The sequence below is a fragment of the Arachis duranensis genome, chromosome 8 (assembly GCF_000817695.3).
Source record: "Arachis duranensis cultivar V14167 chromosome 8, aradu.V14167.gnm2.J7QH, whole genome shotgun sequence".
In the NCBI taxonomy this organism is placed as follows: Eukaryota; Viridiplantae; Streptophyta; class Magnoliopsida; order Fabales; family Fabaceae; genus Arachis; species Arachis duranensis.
Genome location: NC_029779.3, coordinates 44246995 through 44264193, shown reverse-complemented (window position 1 = coordinate 44264193; position 17199 = coordinate 44246995). Strand labels below are relative to the sequence as shown.

The window sequence follows — 17199 nt, the reverse complement described above, 5'->3', positions numbered from 1 at the left end:
TATTAAGAAATTACATCAGTATAAACATTTTAGTTGTTACTCCACCCTCAAGACTTTTTACAAAGCGATTCTAGTCGAAAGACAGGTAACGTAACGAGGATGTGTTCGGAATATGTTCAAAGCTCATGATAACACCCCACCAAAAACAAAATGATCAGAATATGTTCCATGCTTTAAATCTCGACACGTTATTCTCAAATCTTCAAGAATATTTTCATTTCCGGAAAAGATATAATTAGTAAAATATTTTGTATATACAAAACTACAACAGTTTAGTCTTTGCGTAATATCTTTTGTTTTGCCAACAGTTAACAAAAAGTATTAGAGCAAGAAAAAAAAGTCAAGTTAATTGTTTATACTCTTAAATATTTGATAGAGTTTAATCACAATTCCTGCAACCATACGTGTAACACGTGTGCCAATACCTGAGCTCGTGTATTACTCCTGAATTCCTAATGTATTGGACTGTAATGATTGAGAACTAATTAAATGAAACTAAATTGCATACATAAGAGTTCAATTGTGAAGGAAAGATGAACTATAACTAAGTTTTGACTGTCTAGTGGTACTAATGATACAAGACACCAGTATTCATGGAACAATGAGGGGACAAAATACAAATGGTGGGTAAAAATTTCTCGGTTGTTTTTCTAACATATCGTAACATACTCTACTAAGAATTTGTACAGATAAATCTGGAATGCAGAAAAGCCAAAGCCCTAGGTGAGGCCTCTTTGCTGATTCACCTGTTGAAGCTCTTGAGGTAGATTTAATACAATTTCTGCATATGCTGGGAATGGGAAACAAATAACATAACATCACAAGTAAGAAAGGCCAGAGGAACACATGTTCATTACTAGTTCTGGTTGAAAATAACTGCCCAATTTGAAGTTTTCTTTTTTTTTTTCCCACAAATAATTGTTTAATACAAAATTGTGGGTAAACTTATTTTTCTTTTCTAAGGGGAGAGTATAATGGAAAGAAATAATTAAAAAGAAGTTATGCCATGAGGCATGAGGCTAGTTTTGTAAAATGTACCAAAACTACTGTTACATTGTGATGCTTCTTAATGATTTTCTTAATTTCTGTGTATAATTCAAAATGGACAATAATTTATAACCAGAGGTAGTACATTATAGTAGCTGTCAAACTGTCATGCAGTTCCAAATATCCAATTAGGACAAGGTTTTACTGGAGACAAGAGAAATAAACGACAAAAATACGTTACATTGTTGGAAACTAAGCCAAGTTGTGTAGTTTTTACCTTCTGGTAAACTCATGCTTCGTAAGGCATCTTCTGCGTAGGTTAGCCGAATTGGAGGAGCTTGAGTTCCTGAGACTCCATCTTCCTTCCTGTTCAGTGATGCAGAACTAGCAGAGTTTTTCTTGAACATTGGCCAAGCTAACACCGAGATTCGAGTTGGAAGAAGTGAAGTGAGATCCGCATATCGAAGACTGACTGTTATCTTGCTGCAAAAGAAAACGAATTCTTCAGTGAATAATACATTCAGTTTTCTTTTTTTTTTCCTGCTTTTTGCATCAAGTTGATTGCCATAGGGAAAACCATATACATGATCATTTTGTAACATATAAAAGTGACTACTCATAATAGTTACAAAAGTACAAGACTCCAAAAGTTTGAATCTTGATTTTGAACAAGTCTGTAAACTCTGGTTCTCAATTTTCTGCATAACTTAACTGAAGGAAAGATGAATTGCTGAAGAACGTACTAGTAACTTAATTCCAGACAAACCCTAATCTGAAGTTCAGACAAAATGTACTAAGCGCATTGTAAAATCAACATTAACATGTTCTTGTTTTAGCATTGGAAGCAAAATCACTGCTAACTTCCCCCTTTCGACCTTTAAGCATCATATCACACATAAACATGCCCTTAATTTCTTCTTTCTTTTTTTATTATAAAGTAGCATTTGCAAAAAAAAGGAAAAAAAAGAAAAAAAGAAAAGAAACAAATGGAGAAAAGGCCACACCACCACTGCAGTATGATACTTGCTGCACAACCATTTTCACTTCACCTTACTAACATTTTATTCAACTATTCAATAATAAGTTAAAGAAACCCAAAATCAACATTTGTTTTGGGAAGTGAGAGGGATAACTTTAACAGGCTAAAAAATACTAAATGCAAAACATAAAAAACAAATAAAAAGAGGAAGAAACAGATCACTAAATGATACTCACCAATCAAAATCAACCCGCACAAATTCAACCATGTGATAAGGAAGACTATGATACAGCTCCCTAATTTGATTTCCATAAATTTCCTTTATAAGTCTAACCTGCATGATATTTAGAAGAGAAGAAAGAAGTGGGGGATTATTGTTTGATTATATCAGGAAAATATAATTTATAGGTAAATAGGTTCAACATAGTTAGTTAATTTTTATTTAGCAGGTAATTAGCTATAACCGGATGTATTGCACCATATTAGATCTGATATAAAGAATACAAATGAGTCCTTAGCTTCAGCTCATATTCCATGTAAATAATATTACATGAAAAAAAAAAAAGCATATCAGTCAAAGATAATAATGACTGCCCAAGAAAATCATGCAAGTGAATTTTCTCATATCATAGAAAATTTAGTTACAAATCAATGAACAAAGTATTATACACATTACCCCCTCAGGTTTTCAAATTAACCCTTATTTCCCTTAACTATTTAAAGACATCACACTAATCCCTATATCTTTTTTTATAAAAAAGATATATTAAAACTATATAAAATGGCTATCATACCCTAAATTCTTCAAATAAATTAAGGGATGTAAGTGTTAACTAAAACATTGTTGGGGATAAAATGTGAGATCATCACACCTCAAAAAAGGTAGATGTACTTTGCACTTACATAAAGCATATCCCACTGATAATAAAAACCAAATGTTAATATGTTGTTTTATGGATGTTTTCAGGTAATCAGAAAGAACTTGCTACAAACATCTTAGGCCATTCATTCTTCCATAATAAATACTTGAAGAAGTGCAAGCTTTTACTCCACATGTATAATAGTAAGATCATGCAAATTAGGACACATCGGTTGCAAAAAAAAAACAGAAACAAAGCATATTAAACCTCTTAATTATTACATACATGCATCATCTACCTGTTCCCGTCTATCCACATATGCCTGCAGAAGCTCTCCAATGTGATCTATGAATTTCTGAAAGCAAACCAATAAGAAACGTTTATAAATAAAATAAATTAAAAGAAAACAGAGAGAAAATTGGTGCAGAGTCAACACAGATAATTTGCCATACCATTGCGTTGGATGAAAGGAGATCATTTTCTATTTCTCGTATTGGCAAGAAAAATGGAACTGTGTGTTCAAGGACAGTCATTTTTTCAAGAAATGACTTGCTCTCTAATACACAATGGTACAACTCACAAGCTTCACCTGGCAATAAATGAGCAGAAACTAATGACAAAGGAAAAACAAAGACAAAATGGAAAAGATAAAGGGCAGGTACAAAAAGGTCCAGCCTACATCTTGCCATTCCTAACATTGTCATCTTACGAGTTAAATAACATACTTGTTAAGTTTGTCAAGAGCAATTTGTTTTTTTCAAATTACCAGCAAAAGATGTCTCATACTGTATGCCAATTCTTGCCCCTTCCAAACAGCAAATTACCTGCTTCCAAATAACAATCAATATGAAAAATGACCATCTAGTTGTGAAGTTAACAGAGAAGCGACAACTAAGTACAGCAATGACAATGCTATCAAAGCAAACTCCTGGGCAAATCACCAACTTTTCACAGAAACAGGAAGAGGATAAAGAAACAATATTATTAGCAAACAAAAAGAGAAAATGCACCAAGTGGGACAATTAACGGGAAAGACAACATCTGAGAAGCATGAAGAAAACTAGAAAAGTATACAGTGTACTCCCATGAAAAAACCACAAGCATATTATCAAAGTGATAGCAACTACCATGAAACAATCATATTATCAGAGATAGCAACTCCCATGAAACAACCATAAGCATAATTTCAAAGAGAACTAATAAACATAGCACTAATCAACCATACAACTGCCTACAGTGTACTTGAAAACTATGAATGATACCGCATTACTGATGAAGACATACAAACACTTTTCCAGGTAAGATAACAAGAGAATACTCAATACTCAATAGTTTCTAGGGGATTATTGATACCTCTGTCAAAATCAAATCTGAAAACCAACAACTCAACCGAATAATAGAATCCCCCCATTAATTTCCAATGCAATTAGTAACTTAGCATATATATCCCCTAGAATGCTTGAGCAAGCATGAGTAATTTTAGTATCATGAAGAATTAATTATGTTATGGATCAAAATCCACATTAAGTAATGCTACCCATGTTTACAAACTTATTTATGCATGCTAATGAATAAGAATATCTATGACTCCAACTTCTAACCTCCAAGCTCATATCATCGGCCTACCTTTGCTCTAAAGCTTCTGTGTCTATAAGCTTACAAACATTCAACTTTTAGGTGCAGTTACTGAAAATTAACTAGTCTCATGAGTGAAATGTGATTCAGGATGCAGCATTCATATACTACTTACCTTGTTTCCAATTTTGTAAGTAATCTTTTCCTGAGGAGAAGGCAAAAGGTTAGCATCCCCAGACATTGCTTTTCTGTCTGCCTCCATATGCACCTGATAGGGAACACATTTTACTGTTTCACATTATTACTAATGTTAACAATGAAACTGAAAACACAATCGATAATGGAGGTCATCAAAGTCAAATATCAGAATACAAATGAGAAGAAAAAGGTAATATCACAAATCCATACCCGCTCTCTTATTGTAGCTAGTAGACCATCATTCCACTGTTCCTTGTCCAAACATATCTCTGCCAAAAGAAAAATAAGGGATGGAAGGGAAAGAAGGAGTAAAGACATAATTTTCCTGAATATATAATTTCCAATAAACAAGATAGCAATTGAAGATATAAATGAAGAGAATAAGTATTTGAAGAAATATAATAAAAGTGAACCTCATCAAGTGAACCAGGACTTAAATATTAAGACTTTCCCAGTTTTCTCTCGTTAAGCTTTGAAAAAAATGTTTTAAAGTATGCTATATCTCATCCTCTGTTCAATTCCCTTAGGTTGTCCATGTAAAAATGACCCTGATAATGATTCTATATAATTAGTTAACAATAACAGGATCATGATTTAATTCTTTTGTTTTGGTCCTGTTAAATACTCGCTAGTCCAAAACACAAAATGCAAAGATTTTGATTTTTGATTTGTGAACAGTATTACTTCAACCAACCAATAGCCAAGCACTGAAAAGCCTCTATTTAAGCTGAGCTAAGATACACAGTATAGAAAAATGTTATTCTGCCATTTGTATAATATGATGCCTTATCAGCTGTCCTATCTCTAATTAATCCAATCAGCACCTCATCCCATGCTCCCCCAAAGACAGTGAGAGGGATATATGCAAACACACACCAAGAAAAGCAGCTTAATTAATGGACATGAAACTTGAACCAAGGCGGAGCCAGATCACTATCCACTATTTATTAAAGAATTTGCAAACATCAAAATCAAAGCTACCTTCAGTTTGAGAAGCTCTTGCAGCTTCAAATTCTTTCTGTAAGCGTTCAAATATTATCTTGTCAGAATCCCTGCAAACCCAGCAAATTCATGTAAAAATTTGAAACCACAGCATACAGCATTTGACAGAGATAAACGTGTTGAAAGAATATTCTAAATCATATCCAGTAACAAATGTCCTTCACATTCTTTAGCATCACCAATTCACCATGGATCATGAACAACTTCAATCAGTTCTACAAATATTAATATTAACTGGCAGTTCAATTAGGTGCAATTGTGTCTTTTCAAAAATGAAGTGAAGTATTGAACTACAAAACAGTCCTTATCTTCAAAGCATTTTTACCTAGAAAGACGCTCTGTCAAATCTCCGTGTCTTTTAAGCAAGCTTCCAACTGGCATAAAAACAAATGGTATAACTTCTAAATCATGTAGAAAAAGGAAGAAATGCAAATGAAAACCAGATTAGAGACTTACATTTAGCCTTAGTAATCTCCAGTCGATTATCATCATCTTGCATAAAACTCTGGAAAAAAGAGAACCCAAAAACAGTTTCAGCTAAGAAAGAAAATTAATATTGCATATAACGAGGGAAATATGTAACTAAAAAAATATTCAAATCTAGTTGAAAACACTGTACATGGTAAAAGACACACTAACATCATACAAAGTTTAACTTTACAAAGCAATCACAGGATATTTTGTTTTCACACGAGTGTAATATATAGTCATATAGATTGAGAACTGCGATTTTAGAATTCTAAGAGGCAGCTTTAGCTTGTGACACTAATTTCGATTACAAAAGCTTAAAAGTTAAAATTCTATTCCTGTCTGTTTATAAACAATTCGAAATTCGAATCTTCATTAAATATCTTATTCATGTAAAGAATGGATTAACATCTTGTTCTACTATTGGAATTTTCAGGCTTCCAAAACATCATGAACAATTCAAAATTTCAAATCTCCATCCCCATAGCTGTGCACAGAAATAATGCATTATCATCTTATTAAAAAATTTGGACTTTAAACATTTTAGTTCCTTTTCTAAAACTCCATGTCCATGCATCAAACGAGTATTTATCCAGCAATAAAAAAGCAAAATGGAAACTTATACCTATCTATAACCATCCTTAATAATTACATGTAACCAACTAGTAGTGCCATATTGACAGGAGTCAAGAAGACAGATATATATTTTTCTCATTTCAAATAGCACCTATGTGATAACATCAGGCTGTCGCCGTCATCTAATTCTTTAGACTTCACTTTCTTTGTTACGTAACAAGCCTACAGGGGATTCTAAGTTTATCTGCATTAAACATGGCATACACCATCAAATTATCATGTATCATGAAGGTCAACCATATGGCTATAAATCATAATTAAAGGTATGAAAGCCAGTTGATGGTAAAGCTCCCTACATACTCAGGTATAGTAGAAACAGCTCCACCGCATCAGATCATAAGGCAAAGTAAATTCCACAATGTTACTATGTCAAGCATTTTAAGCCAATGGGTAATTAATCTAACAGGTACCTTGTTCCTAAACCTGTATGAACTTGATTATCACCTAGCAACCCAAAATGAAAATCACTGAAAGAAGATCTGGACTATACAGTCCAGAGCTGAAGCTTTTACATCTGATTCCATGCTCATATTCACAGCCTAATTATCTATTCTGGACTGAAGCTATTGATTTACACCATTTATCTCTTTTATTCTCATATTTACTATCTTCAACTAGCATTTGGTTCATCGTGCACTTACATCATTATGTTTCTAGAATCATTAATTCAGATAACATTATGTTTTAAAGTATTATCATGGTTTAATTTGTATTTATCTGATTTTGGCCATGTTTTGCCGTTATATGAAAAAGTTTCTAATACTTCTTTCCAAATATACCCATCATCACTTCAATGAATGGCCTGATTACCTCACCAAATCAAAATGATTCAGTTTTATGGGTAGCCACCTCAACCTCAGCCTACTCTCCCCCACATGACAGCACTAATGCAGCAGCTGGATGCTGAAAATCCTAAGCCTATCAATCTTCCCAGCATGTTGACTACCCCGACAGCCACCAAACAAAAGTTAAATAAATACAAAGATATTAAAACTGCAGGAAACATTGCAATAGTGCAATACACAAAGCTCTTTTTCCCCCTTATTCATGCTCATCAATCCCAAATTAACAATGAGGAGAGAAATTATAATAAATGAGAAAAGAAACAACAAATAGTCATCCAAACCAACCAGCACTTATTGAGGTGAGAACTGAGAACCATTACCACTACCCCCTTTAACTGCATAATACATATGGCCGCCCAGCATATAGTTCAATTTGCTGCATGGTTGTACAATCATCTCAGTAGAAAGAGGAGGTAAAGAAAGGAAGAAACAGTAAAGCTTCAAAGTGGTCCTTGACAAAAGAAAGTTGATAAACCCTCCAAATTGGTGTAACTAAAAACCTTCTTAATTTAAAATTGAAAATTGCACTCCTATCTATTGCGTAATCCTTAATTAGACATTGTGTAAAACTGTAAAAGTTAGGTCAAATTATTCCTTCTTAGGTATCTCAGTCACCAAAAAAAGGATTAATTGTGGAGCAATGAAGCACCATATGTTAACATCTACAAGACCACCATAAATTCATGGCGAATAAATTACTCGGATATCTATAACTATACAAAACAAACCAAACAGTAAATAAATAAACTTGAAAAAGATGTTCTACTATAGAATTCTAACTAACAACAGTGAAATCACATGAAGAAACACCGCATTAGGGTTTCTTATTGCAATGATAACAGCGAAAAATTGAAAGGAATGCATAGAAGAGCCCCGGAATTCACTACCGTAACAAGAAATTAATTAACAACAAAACAAAGAGAGAAGATGAAAGAAAGAATGGATAAGAGACCTTGCGAGAAGAGGAATTGGTAGAGAATGGATATTTTCGAGGCCTCTTTCGAAGGGATTCGTCGATGTCGCTATCCATGTGTTTGTTTTCTTCTTCTTCTTCTTCTTCTTCTTCTTCGTAGTGATGAATGCCGCGGTGGTAGCAATGAGCGAAAAACACAAACACTAGGGGACAGTTCAGGTGGACAAGCTCTCAGTCTTCCCACTGTGGAGAAAATTGGAAACAATTTATAAATTGGGCTCGGCCCAACATAATAGGCCGAAATGTGTTTATTGGGCCCTGTTGATAATATTCTCAGAAAAACCGACTTCTGGAAAAAAAAAATAAACGTTTCCGGAAATTTCGCTCCTCATAACGAAACGAAAAAATGAGAGGAATTGGTGGGCCCCTCCTATGCATCGGAGATCTCCTCAGCGACGTCGGAGAAGAAGGAGACGCCGCCGTGGTGGTGTCACCGGTGGCGGAATATCGGCGCCACGAAAAGCCTCCCGCTTCCACTTGCCTTTTAGATCTAGAAGGCGATTCTCATGTCCCTGACCTTACCAAACTCTTCCAGGTTCAGCACCTTACACTTTTCGTCGTTTCACACTAATTCACCATCCTTCTCTTTTCCATTGCTCTAATTTCTCATTCGCTTTCAGGAAAACTATGATCACTTGGTTTCGGCACTTGCTGGCACCGATCATTCTTGGACTTCTCTAACCTTAAAGGTAAGTAAATTGAGATAGATATAATATAAGTTTAGTATAAGAGTGTCATTTTGATGCAATACATTATAAAAAGTGTAATTTTGATGCAATATATTATAAAAAGTAATAATTTTTGCTGATATGAGGTTACGAAATTAGAGTTTAATTTTGACGTACTATTCTTTTAGATTATCATTTAAGTGTCAACCTAAAAGCTAGTTATTTTTGTTAATCTGTCATTACATAATTAGATACATGAACATTAAAAGATCTTCTAGAATCAAGAGAATCAGTGGATTTGGGAAAATTGACAATTTGAATTTAGTGTTACAAGATGCATGATTTTTGGTATGTAGAGCTAAAATAAAACCATCAATATATACAAGAGTCACCAACTCCTGATAAGTGATTAACTCTCACTAATATAGTGTCCTTGTCAGAATTTAATCTATCTATTTGGTTATTTGTTATCACTTATTAGCTAGGTGATTTTTAAGATAAATCCTAATGATATAAAAATGTAAAATTGGAATGGTAATTAAAAAATTATGTTGCAGTACTAGAATTCAAATAACCAAGTTAAATATTGTTGGTAGTATTACTTTTATGGTGTGATTTGGATCTTGCTCTTTTTCATTAATAATTTTTGTGGGGTTTATTTAGCTGTGCACTGCTCTAGAGACTGCGAATCAGTTGGTTCAATCAACCAGCACAAATGTTACATCGTTATCTGAGAAAATTGGGGAGCTTCAGAAAATTGTTAAGAGGGCGGATTCTGCCATAGCTGCAGCAAGGGAAGTTCATGCTGTCATGGATAATAACAATGGTATTATGGGAGGTTCAAGTAGTATAACTTCCAGGGCTTGAATTAAGACAAGGTTAGTAACATACTAACATTATACATGAATACATGATGTTTTATTGCTTTGTCGATGTTAATGGATGCTCCATGCTGGTGGTGTGGGATGATGTATTTCAAAAGAAACTGATGTAACATAGCGAGTTTTTTAGTAGCAGTTTTATTTCATGTCCTTTAGTTGGCTGTTTGATCCTGGATTTTGGCTGAGGAAAATATATACAATACCTCTTAACATAATACAAAGATATTTAGTGTTTTATATAGGAAAAGAATGAAAAAGACTATTGACAGGGTATTAAATAAATTTGTGGTTATTAATCTCAGACTCAGAAAACACTGGTTTTAGCACTACGAAGAGTGCTTTGGAGGTCTGCAAACTTCAGTGGTTTAGCACATCATCATTGTGAATCTTATTAAGAACAATAGTTGTAATGAAAAGATCATAAATTCACAATTGATGAGTCATAGACATCCTAAGAGAACTTAGAAGGTATTCAGAGTGGTTGAAGAACTGCAAATAAGATTTACTGAGTAATGCATTTATCCCAGTAATTTAGACTGATCAATTCAAGTTTTTTGTGATACTCATTCAGTTAAAAGTTAGGTTATAGACAAGGTACTTGATACTTGATGGGAGTTCTAAACCTGCATTTAGCGACTTTCCAGGATAGAAATACTGAAACCTTGAGGGACACAAAATTGTTAGGAGAATATATAGGTACAAAGTCAAGCAAATTGCCTTTATGATCCTAGGACAGGTTTCCTCTGTATTCTCTCTATCTTTGCTGTCTCATTGTCTTTGTATTTGTATCTTGGCAGTTGGCATATTCTCCTGTTTATACATCTTGCTTCAAATGCAGTGACTCTGCTAAACTTAAGGGGATATATGAATTCAATGGGAATAATAATATTCCTGTTTATACCTTAGACCAATTCCTATTGATTAGGTTTATTCGTTTTGGAAGTAGGAAAAAGGCAAAGTCTTTGTGGCAATGTGTAGTTTACACCACTATGCGGAGTATTTGGTTGGAGGGCACTCTGCTTACATTCAACTACAAATTTTTTGACAAGCAAGCTTTATGGGATACAATTCAATGTTTGGCATCAATATGGTGTAAAGCCCATGATCTTTACCAATCGAAAAGCTTTTCTTCATTGATATCTCATCTATTTTTATTGCTGCTGTTGATTTTTTGCTATAGTAGAGGGGAATTCTTATCCTTTGTTTACATTTCAATGTTCTGCAGCTGGTCTCAAAGATACAATGGAGCATGTGTTCGAAGACTTACTAATCTTTGAACGGCTTTGATACCTTGTTCCAAATTTCCAATTAGGCAGCTGTTTTGGTTATGGCATTTTTCACATGTTTCCATTTACCATGTTTTATATGTTAGATTTCTGTTAAGGATGATTTTAAATGGTGAAAAGTTCGTTAAGAGAAGTGATAATTGTCAACTAAAACCTAGATGTAAGTATAATATTGATAAACTACAAGGGATGTGAGTATATTTCATACATATATTGTTAGTAAACCATTTAAGAGTATACTCTGAAATTATTTTTTTCAACCTTCACTTCTTAGAATGTAGGGTTTGAGACAAAAAAAAAAAATTTGATTGATATTGGTTGAAAAATAGTTGGTTTCCTAATTAAATTCTTTTATGCTTTATCTTTTCTGCTCTAATACTCTCAATAATTCAGTTAATTGTTCATCGTACTTTATTTCTATTGTATTAATCTTATGAAATGTAAAAATTTGCGGGAAGTTGTGTGGTGCTGACCCCCTCTGTCAGCATGCTGTGTTGTTCATGCGTGTCCTGGCGAGAACACAGCGCGTGAGGGCATAGTGTTGTTGATTCCCGTTATACGTTTTGGTGAGAGTAGAGAATTAATCGCTAATATGCTATTAATGAAGGTAGTAGTTGATGGGACGACAATTTAATTAAAGGGGAATGAAGAAAATTAAAAGCGCCACCAAAAACCACAACCCCAACGGTTGGCCCAAAAAATATTAAAAGAAACAGAAAAGGAGGATATTGAATATTATTAAGAATATTCACACCACGAACTCCTCCTTAGCATTACATAGAAATTACCCATCATTTGCCCGATTAGTCACAAATTATCCAAGTATGACAAATTCCATTTGCGATATAAACTCATTCCCATGAGGTTGAGCTCTTATGATGATGCGTCTGGACAACTTAGCATGCTTACAAAGGAGGTCATCAATATGTACGTGCATACATAAACAACACATTCTTAGTTGAACCAAACGCCTAACCAAAGAATCATATGTTAATTTGACAATCAAGCGATTATTGATGACCATGTTGTAAGTTGTAACCCCTTCTTTTGAGAGACAAAACAAAAATAGCAGGTATGGAGCTTATGAAATACAGTTTGACCGTTGACTTTATGTCCAATGATGGGAAAGTGTCCGGTTACTGCACCACTAGCATAGAGTTGAAGCAATCAAAACCAAAATCTCCAATATAACTTTAGTAATGGAGGGTTTCAAATACTATTCTTAAGTTTGTCACACAGGTATGCATAAATAAATAAAAAAATGAATGTTTTGAAGCTGAAGACAAGTTTATAAAATAAAATAGTGTGTCAAATTTCCTATATTTTCATAGGGAGATAGATATTTACTTCAAACAACATATGGATATCATATCCATGAATATTTTTTCTGTCGTACATTGGGCAAAGCAACTCACCCCCCTCCTTATTTGAGAAACAACTGCGTTGTGATGGTTCTGGAAACAAACTCAGGGAACTTACCAGAGACTCACTCCTATACCTTTCAATTAGTCTCTAATGGATCCTTTTTCAATTAACTGCAACATTTGGTTGCCCAAGGACAAGACGTAAGCATTACGCTCAAGGTGTTAATGACAGGCAATGGTATTTAACAATACTCAACTTTTTTTTTTATTTTCCCATCATATCTTCTGATTCGGCAGGTTAAGGACTAATCCATCATCACGGATCGAAACTCCAATTAAGGATTTGCCGCTGACCAATTGGTTGCTGCCTACATAAGGCGAAATTCAAATTCCCAACACTTATTTAAGCAGACTAGTGAGCTAAGCACTAAATCAACCTAACTTGGTTACAACACTCACAACTTTGTTAACAAGTAATTTACAACATTTCTTATATCAGCTAAAAGAAAGTTATGAATTAGAGAAATTCTCGCATGATCCTAGAGTGCTCTAAAAGCAACCAACAATAATAATTAAGAGTTATTAAAAAAATTAAGATTGAATGGGTTAGAGTTACTCTTACCACATGCATCAAATGTGCTCTAAACGCATACTAGCATTTCTCTACGCATTATGATACTTGCTAGCAAAGACGCAGCTAAAGAGGTTACTTGTGCACATAAAAGTCATTTATGACACCATCAACTGATAAAAAACAAAATTGTACCTATGTTCAGGAAATTCATATAGCATATTACAGCAAATGCAACATTTGGAAGCCTTTGCATTCAAGTGTCATTTTGTAATCTAAAAAACACTTGAAAAAATAATATCTAAAGTCTTTAAATTGTGTTATTTAGTTTAAGTCAAAACTATATTCTAAAAAAATAAATATAAATAATATTCTTTGTACATTTATTCTAATGGTAAATTTTTTATTTATTTTAAAATTAGATATAAGCATTTTAGCCAAGTCAGTATATATCAATGTATTTTAATCTCTCAACTTTTTAAATTTTATGCTCATTTATATCTTCAAGTTTTTCAAAGGCTTCAAAACACTACTTTATAATTTGAAGCATCTTAAGAATATGTCTAAAACAACTTTATTTTGATCATAAAATTTCATCATTATCTAAGTTGTCTTAGATATTTAACAAAAGAGTCTATTGAACTAGATGCTTATATATCTTGGTGCATACAAATTCAATGACTTGATACGGGAGTTAATACTCAAAATGATTCTAACTCAATTTAGCCTTCAAATTTTCAATTGACTTTAATTGTACTTTGAAATTTTGACCTGTATCTCAATTTGACTTTTCCATCGTTTTCTGTCACTAAAAAGTTGACCTGACAATTTTAATTGACACCTGACACTGTCTAAACGATGTCATTTAACTCTTGGCACCGAAACAACGCCGTGTGACATGAGAAGGGGGTTAAACAAAAACTCAAATGTTAACCACGTCAAAAGTGAAACTCCAATTAACCATTCTTCTTCTTTCTCCTCCTCCTCTCGTATAGGTCGAGTCAATAAAGAACCATTGTTGTTGCTGTAACTAACTGAGGTTTAAAGCTTTTCTCACTTGTTTCGCTCCCTTCATAGCCATTTCTTTAAAAAGAGGTTAGTAACAAAATCATTGTTCTCAACATACAATGCTTTGTTTTTTGCAAAATGTTGATTGAGGTTTGTTTTTCGTTTTTTCACTCTACTTCATCAGTAAATTTTTGGTAGACTTTGATTGATTATAGTTGTTGGTGATGGTAGGATTCTTGTATGCTAGGGTTTAATTTTTTTTTTTTTTATATATGTGACTGTGATCAACTGAATTTTTTAATTCTTTGTCCGTTTGAATAGTCATTGATCCCTCATATTCATTTTAAAATAACAATCTTATTCTTTCATATCCCATTTTAATTTTTTGTCCATTATTTTTCGGTTCAAATTACATATATTTATATTGTTAGAGCAATTGTATTACTCTTTGATCAATTTAAAATGACAATCTTATTCTTTTATCGTTCTCTAATATAATTACTGTACATCACAAAAAGAATACAATTACATATATTTAGATAATTGTATTACTGTAACAATTATGATTCTCGTATAAGTTTGTCATATTAAATTATTATAGCCATGTAGAAGGAATACAATTACTGTACATCACAGAAATTTGGTAAAATCAATTGTGAGAGTTCTTAATATTGTAGAAACTTGGTCTTGGTAAAATTAATTTGTATTGGAATGAGAAAGTATTGCATGAGAGACATTGGATTCAAACTAGATATCTTTAACAAAATACTCTACTCTAAAATTTAAGTTTTAACACCCCTTTTTTTTAATATTTGTCAAAACACTTTTGATTGATTAATTTATTCAATATATTAGAACTAGATTCCAATTGAATAGTCTATAATCTGAATCACTGTTTTTAATATATTGAATTTAGTGTTGTTTTTAATCATCTGTGCCTTTTTTAATTTTATTTATAGATGGATAATGGTATAATGATTGTGTATCATCATGGAACTAGGTAGTTTTGTCACCAAACTAATGGTAGTTTGGTTTATGATAATGATCACACTGATGAGTTGACTAGACTGGATGAGAATTTACTAGATGTATTTTCACCGAAAAATTATTACAAAGTCCTAGATTATGATAATATGGTTGAGTGTTAGTGGCTTGTTCCTGGTAAACCTATAAAAAATGGAATGCGAGCACTAAGTCATGACAAAGAGTTGCTAGAGATGTGCTTCTATGCAAAGAATAATGAGGGAAAAGTGCACATATATACTATGAGCATTTAGTTTTTCAATCCATGGTAGATGAAGCACCTGAATTGATAGAGTTAACACCCAATGCCACTAGTGTAGACAGAGATATCAAAGAGACCACATCTAGCCCAAAGAATGATACACCAATCATTCCTTCCGAAGAAACCAACCTTAAATCACCTGAATTTACTACAACTCATAGCAAATCACCCATCAATTCCACAACTAAAGGCATTTCTAATGCAGCATCCAATTCTCCACCTCAATCTGTTTTCAACTCCTCATTGAAGGAGATAGTCCAATCAAAAATAACACCTAAACCCACACCTAAGTCTAAACCAGTATTTAAGGAGACACCAAATGCAAGAGAAAATTTTGGAATCTAAGAGAAAAGCAACTTTCAAGATGGATCCAATGCAAGGAGCAAATTCTGGAACAGCTGCACGCTTGGCAGAATTTATGAAATTCGTTCTCACCGCAAACTTCACACCACCAACAATAAAATAGAATATTATTTGCAATGTTGACTGGAAGAAGTTGTGTGGGACATATTTTGTAGAGTCTTTTCAAATTATGCTCTTTTGATATTTTAAAACTGTTATGTAGAATATTCTGTTTTAGTTAGGATATTTTAAAACTGAGTTATGTGGAATATTGTGGTATGTTACATATACTGCTATTGCTAATGCTATTTATCACCAATGACAATGATTAATCACTATGCATTACTAAAATGAATGACTATCTTTTGTTTTTTTATAACTTATTTTATAAAATTTTATACCTCTTTCATATAATCTCATTTTTAAACAATTTTCACATAATACATCATTATCCTAAAAAACATAAAATTTTATTTCATTTTCTCATCAACTTCTAGCTCTGTGAAAAAAAAAAATCAAATATATAACAATATTTTATTCACACAATTGATATCACATTTACATATATTTCATCCCACCTAATCTATAAGCTACAATCACAATCCAAAAATAATGACAAACACAAACAACATAATATTCCACATTCTTAATATTCTAATTTCAGTTTCAACTGCACTCATTTTTCATCCTACAGATATTTTTCAATAATCTTTACTAACTTGAGTTTCATTTTTTCTAACTATGTCTCTTCTTCTTCAACATCTGTCCATTTAAAAAAGTCGCACCATCTCTTACTGACAGTCTACAACACCAAAAACCCAAAAAAAATTGGGAGAAAGAACAACTACAAAACCAAGAAGAATTTCAGAAATAAGATAGTTACAACAATTCAACCAACTTACATTATATTTAGGGTATCCATAAAATAATCTCTATGGATTGAAATTCGTCCCAGACCATCGAAGAACAGGTTGCAACCCACAACCGCACGAATACAAAACCTTCTCACCTCTGTCATGGTGTGCGTTCTTCACTCAGCCACCATGCGAACGAGCTCTACTAAAACTACCAGAGTCTTGGTTGCTGTTCCCTAACATCCTTTCCAACTCTTGAAAAAACTACTATGATTTGGGAGAATTGAAACTGCTAGGTTTTATGTTCAAATTGTGAGGAGTTAATTTAATGTGATGAAGAGTTTGGTCGCGTTAACAAATGGGTCAAATTGAAGTACGAATCAAAATTTTAGAATATAATTATAGTCAATTAAAAAT

General features: G+C 33.0%; 2 protein-coding genes across 3 annotated transcripts; one reads left to right on the top strand and one right to left on the bottom strand.

Annotated features, from left to right (window-relative positions):
* Positions 1-335: 335 nt before the first annotated feature.
* On the bottom strand, positions 336-8691 carry LOC107463054 (uncharacterized). Its single transcript, XM_016081771.3, has 12 exons — positions 8503-8691; positions 6058-6106; positions 5927-5975; positions 5581-5651; positions 4810-4868; positions 4577-4669; positions 3593-3650; positions 3279-3415; positions 3125-3181; positions 2203-2300; positions 1265-1470; positions 336-790 (listed from the first exon to the last, which is right to left on the bottom strand). Exons 1-12 carry the CDS (start codon positions 8578-8580, stop codon positions 720-722), a joined length of 1026 nt encoding a protein of 341 aa, XP_015937257.1. The 5' UTR covers positions 8581-8691; the 3' UTR covers positions 336-719.
* Positions 8692-8812: 121 nt separating this feature from the next.
* Positions 8813-11595, top strand: LOC107463055 (uncharacterized). Of its 2 annotated transcripts, none has more exons than XM_016081773.3 (4): positions 8813-9058; positions 9144-9212; positions 9855-10069; positions 11016-11194. In XM_016081773.3, the coding sequence occupies exons 1-3, from the start codon at positions 8870-8872 to the stop codon at positions 10056-10058; spliced, it is 462 nt and encodes a 153-aa protein (XP_015937259.1). In that variant the 5' UTR covers positions 8813-8869; the 3' UTR covers positions 10059-10069; positions 11016-11194. The 2 variants fall into 2 exon arrangements, with proteins under 2 accessions (XP_015937259.1, XP_015937258.1); XM_016081772.3 differs by lacking the exon at positions 11016-11194 and adding an exon at positions 11298-11595 and having other exon boundaries at positions 8815-9058.
* Positions 11596-17199: the final 5604 nt, after the last annotated feature.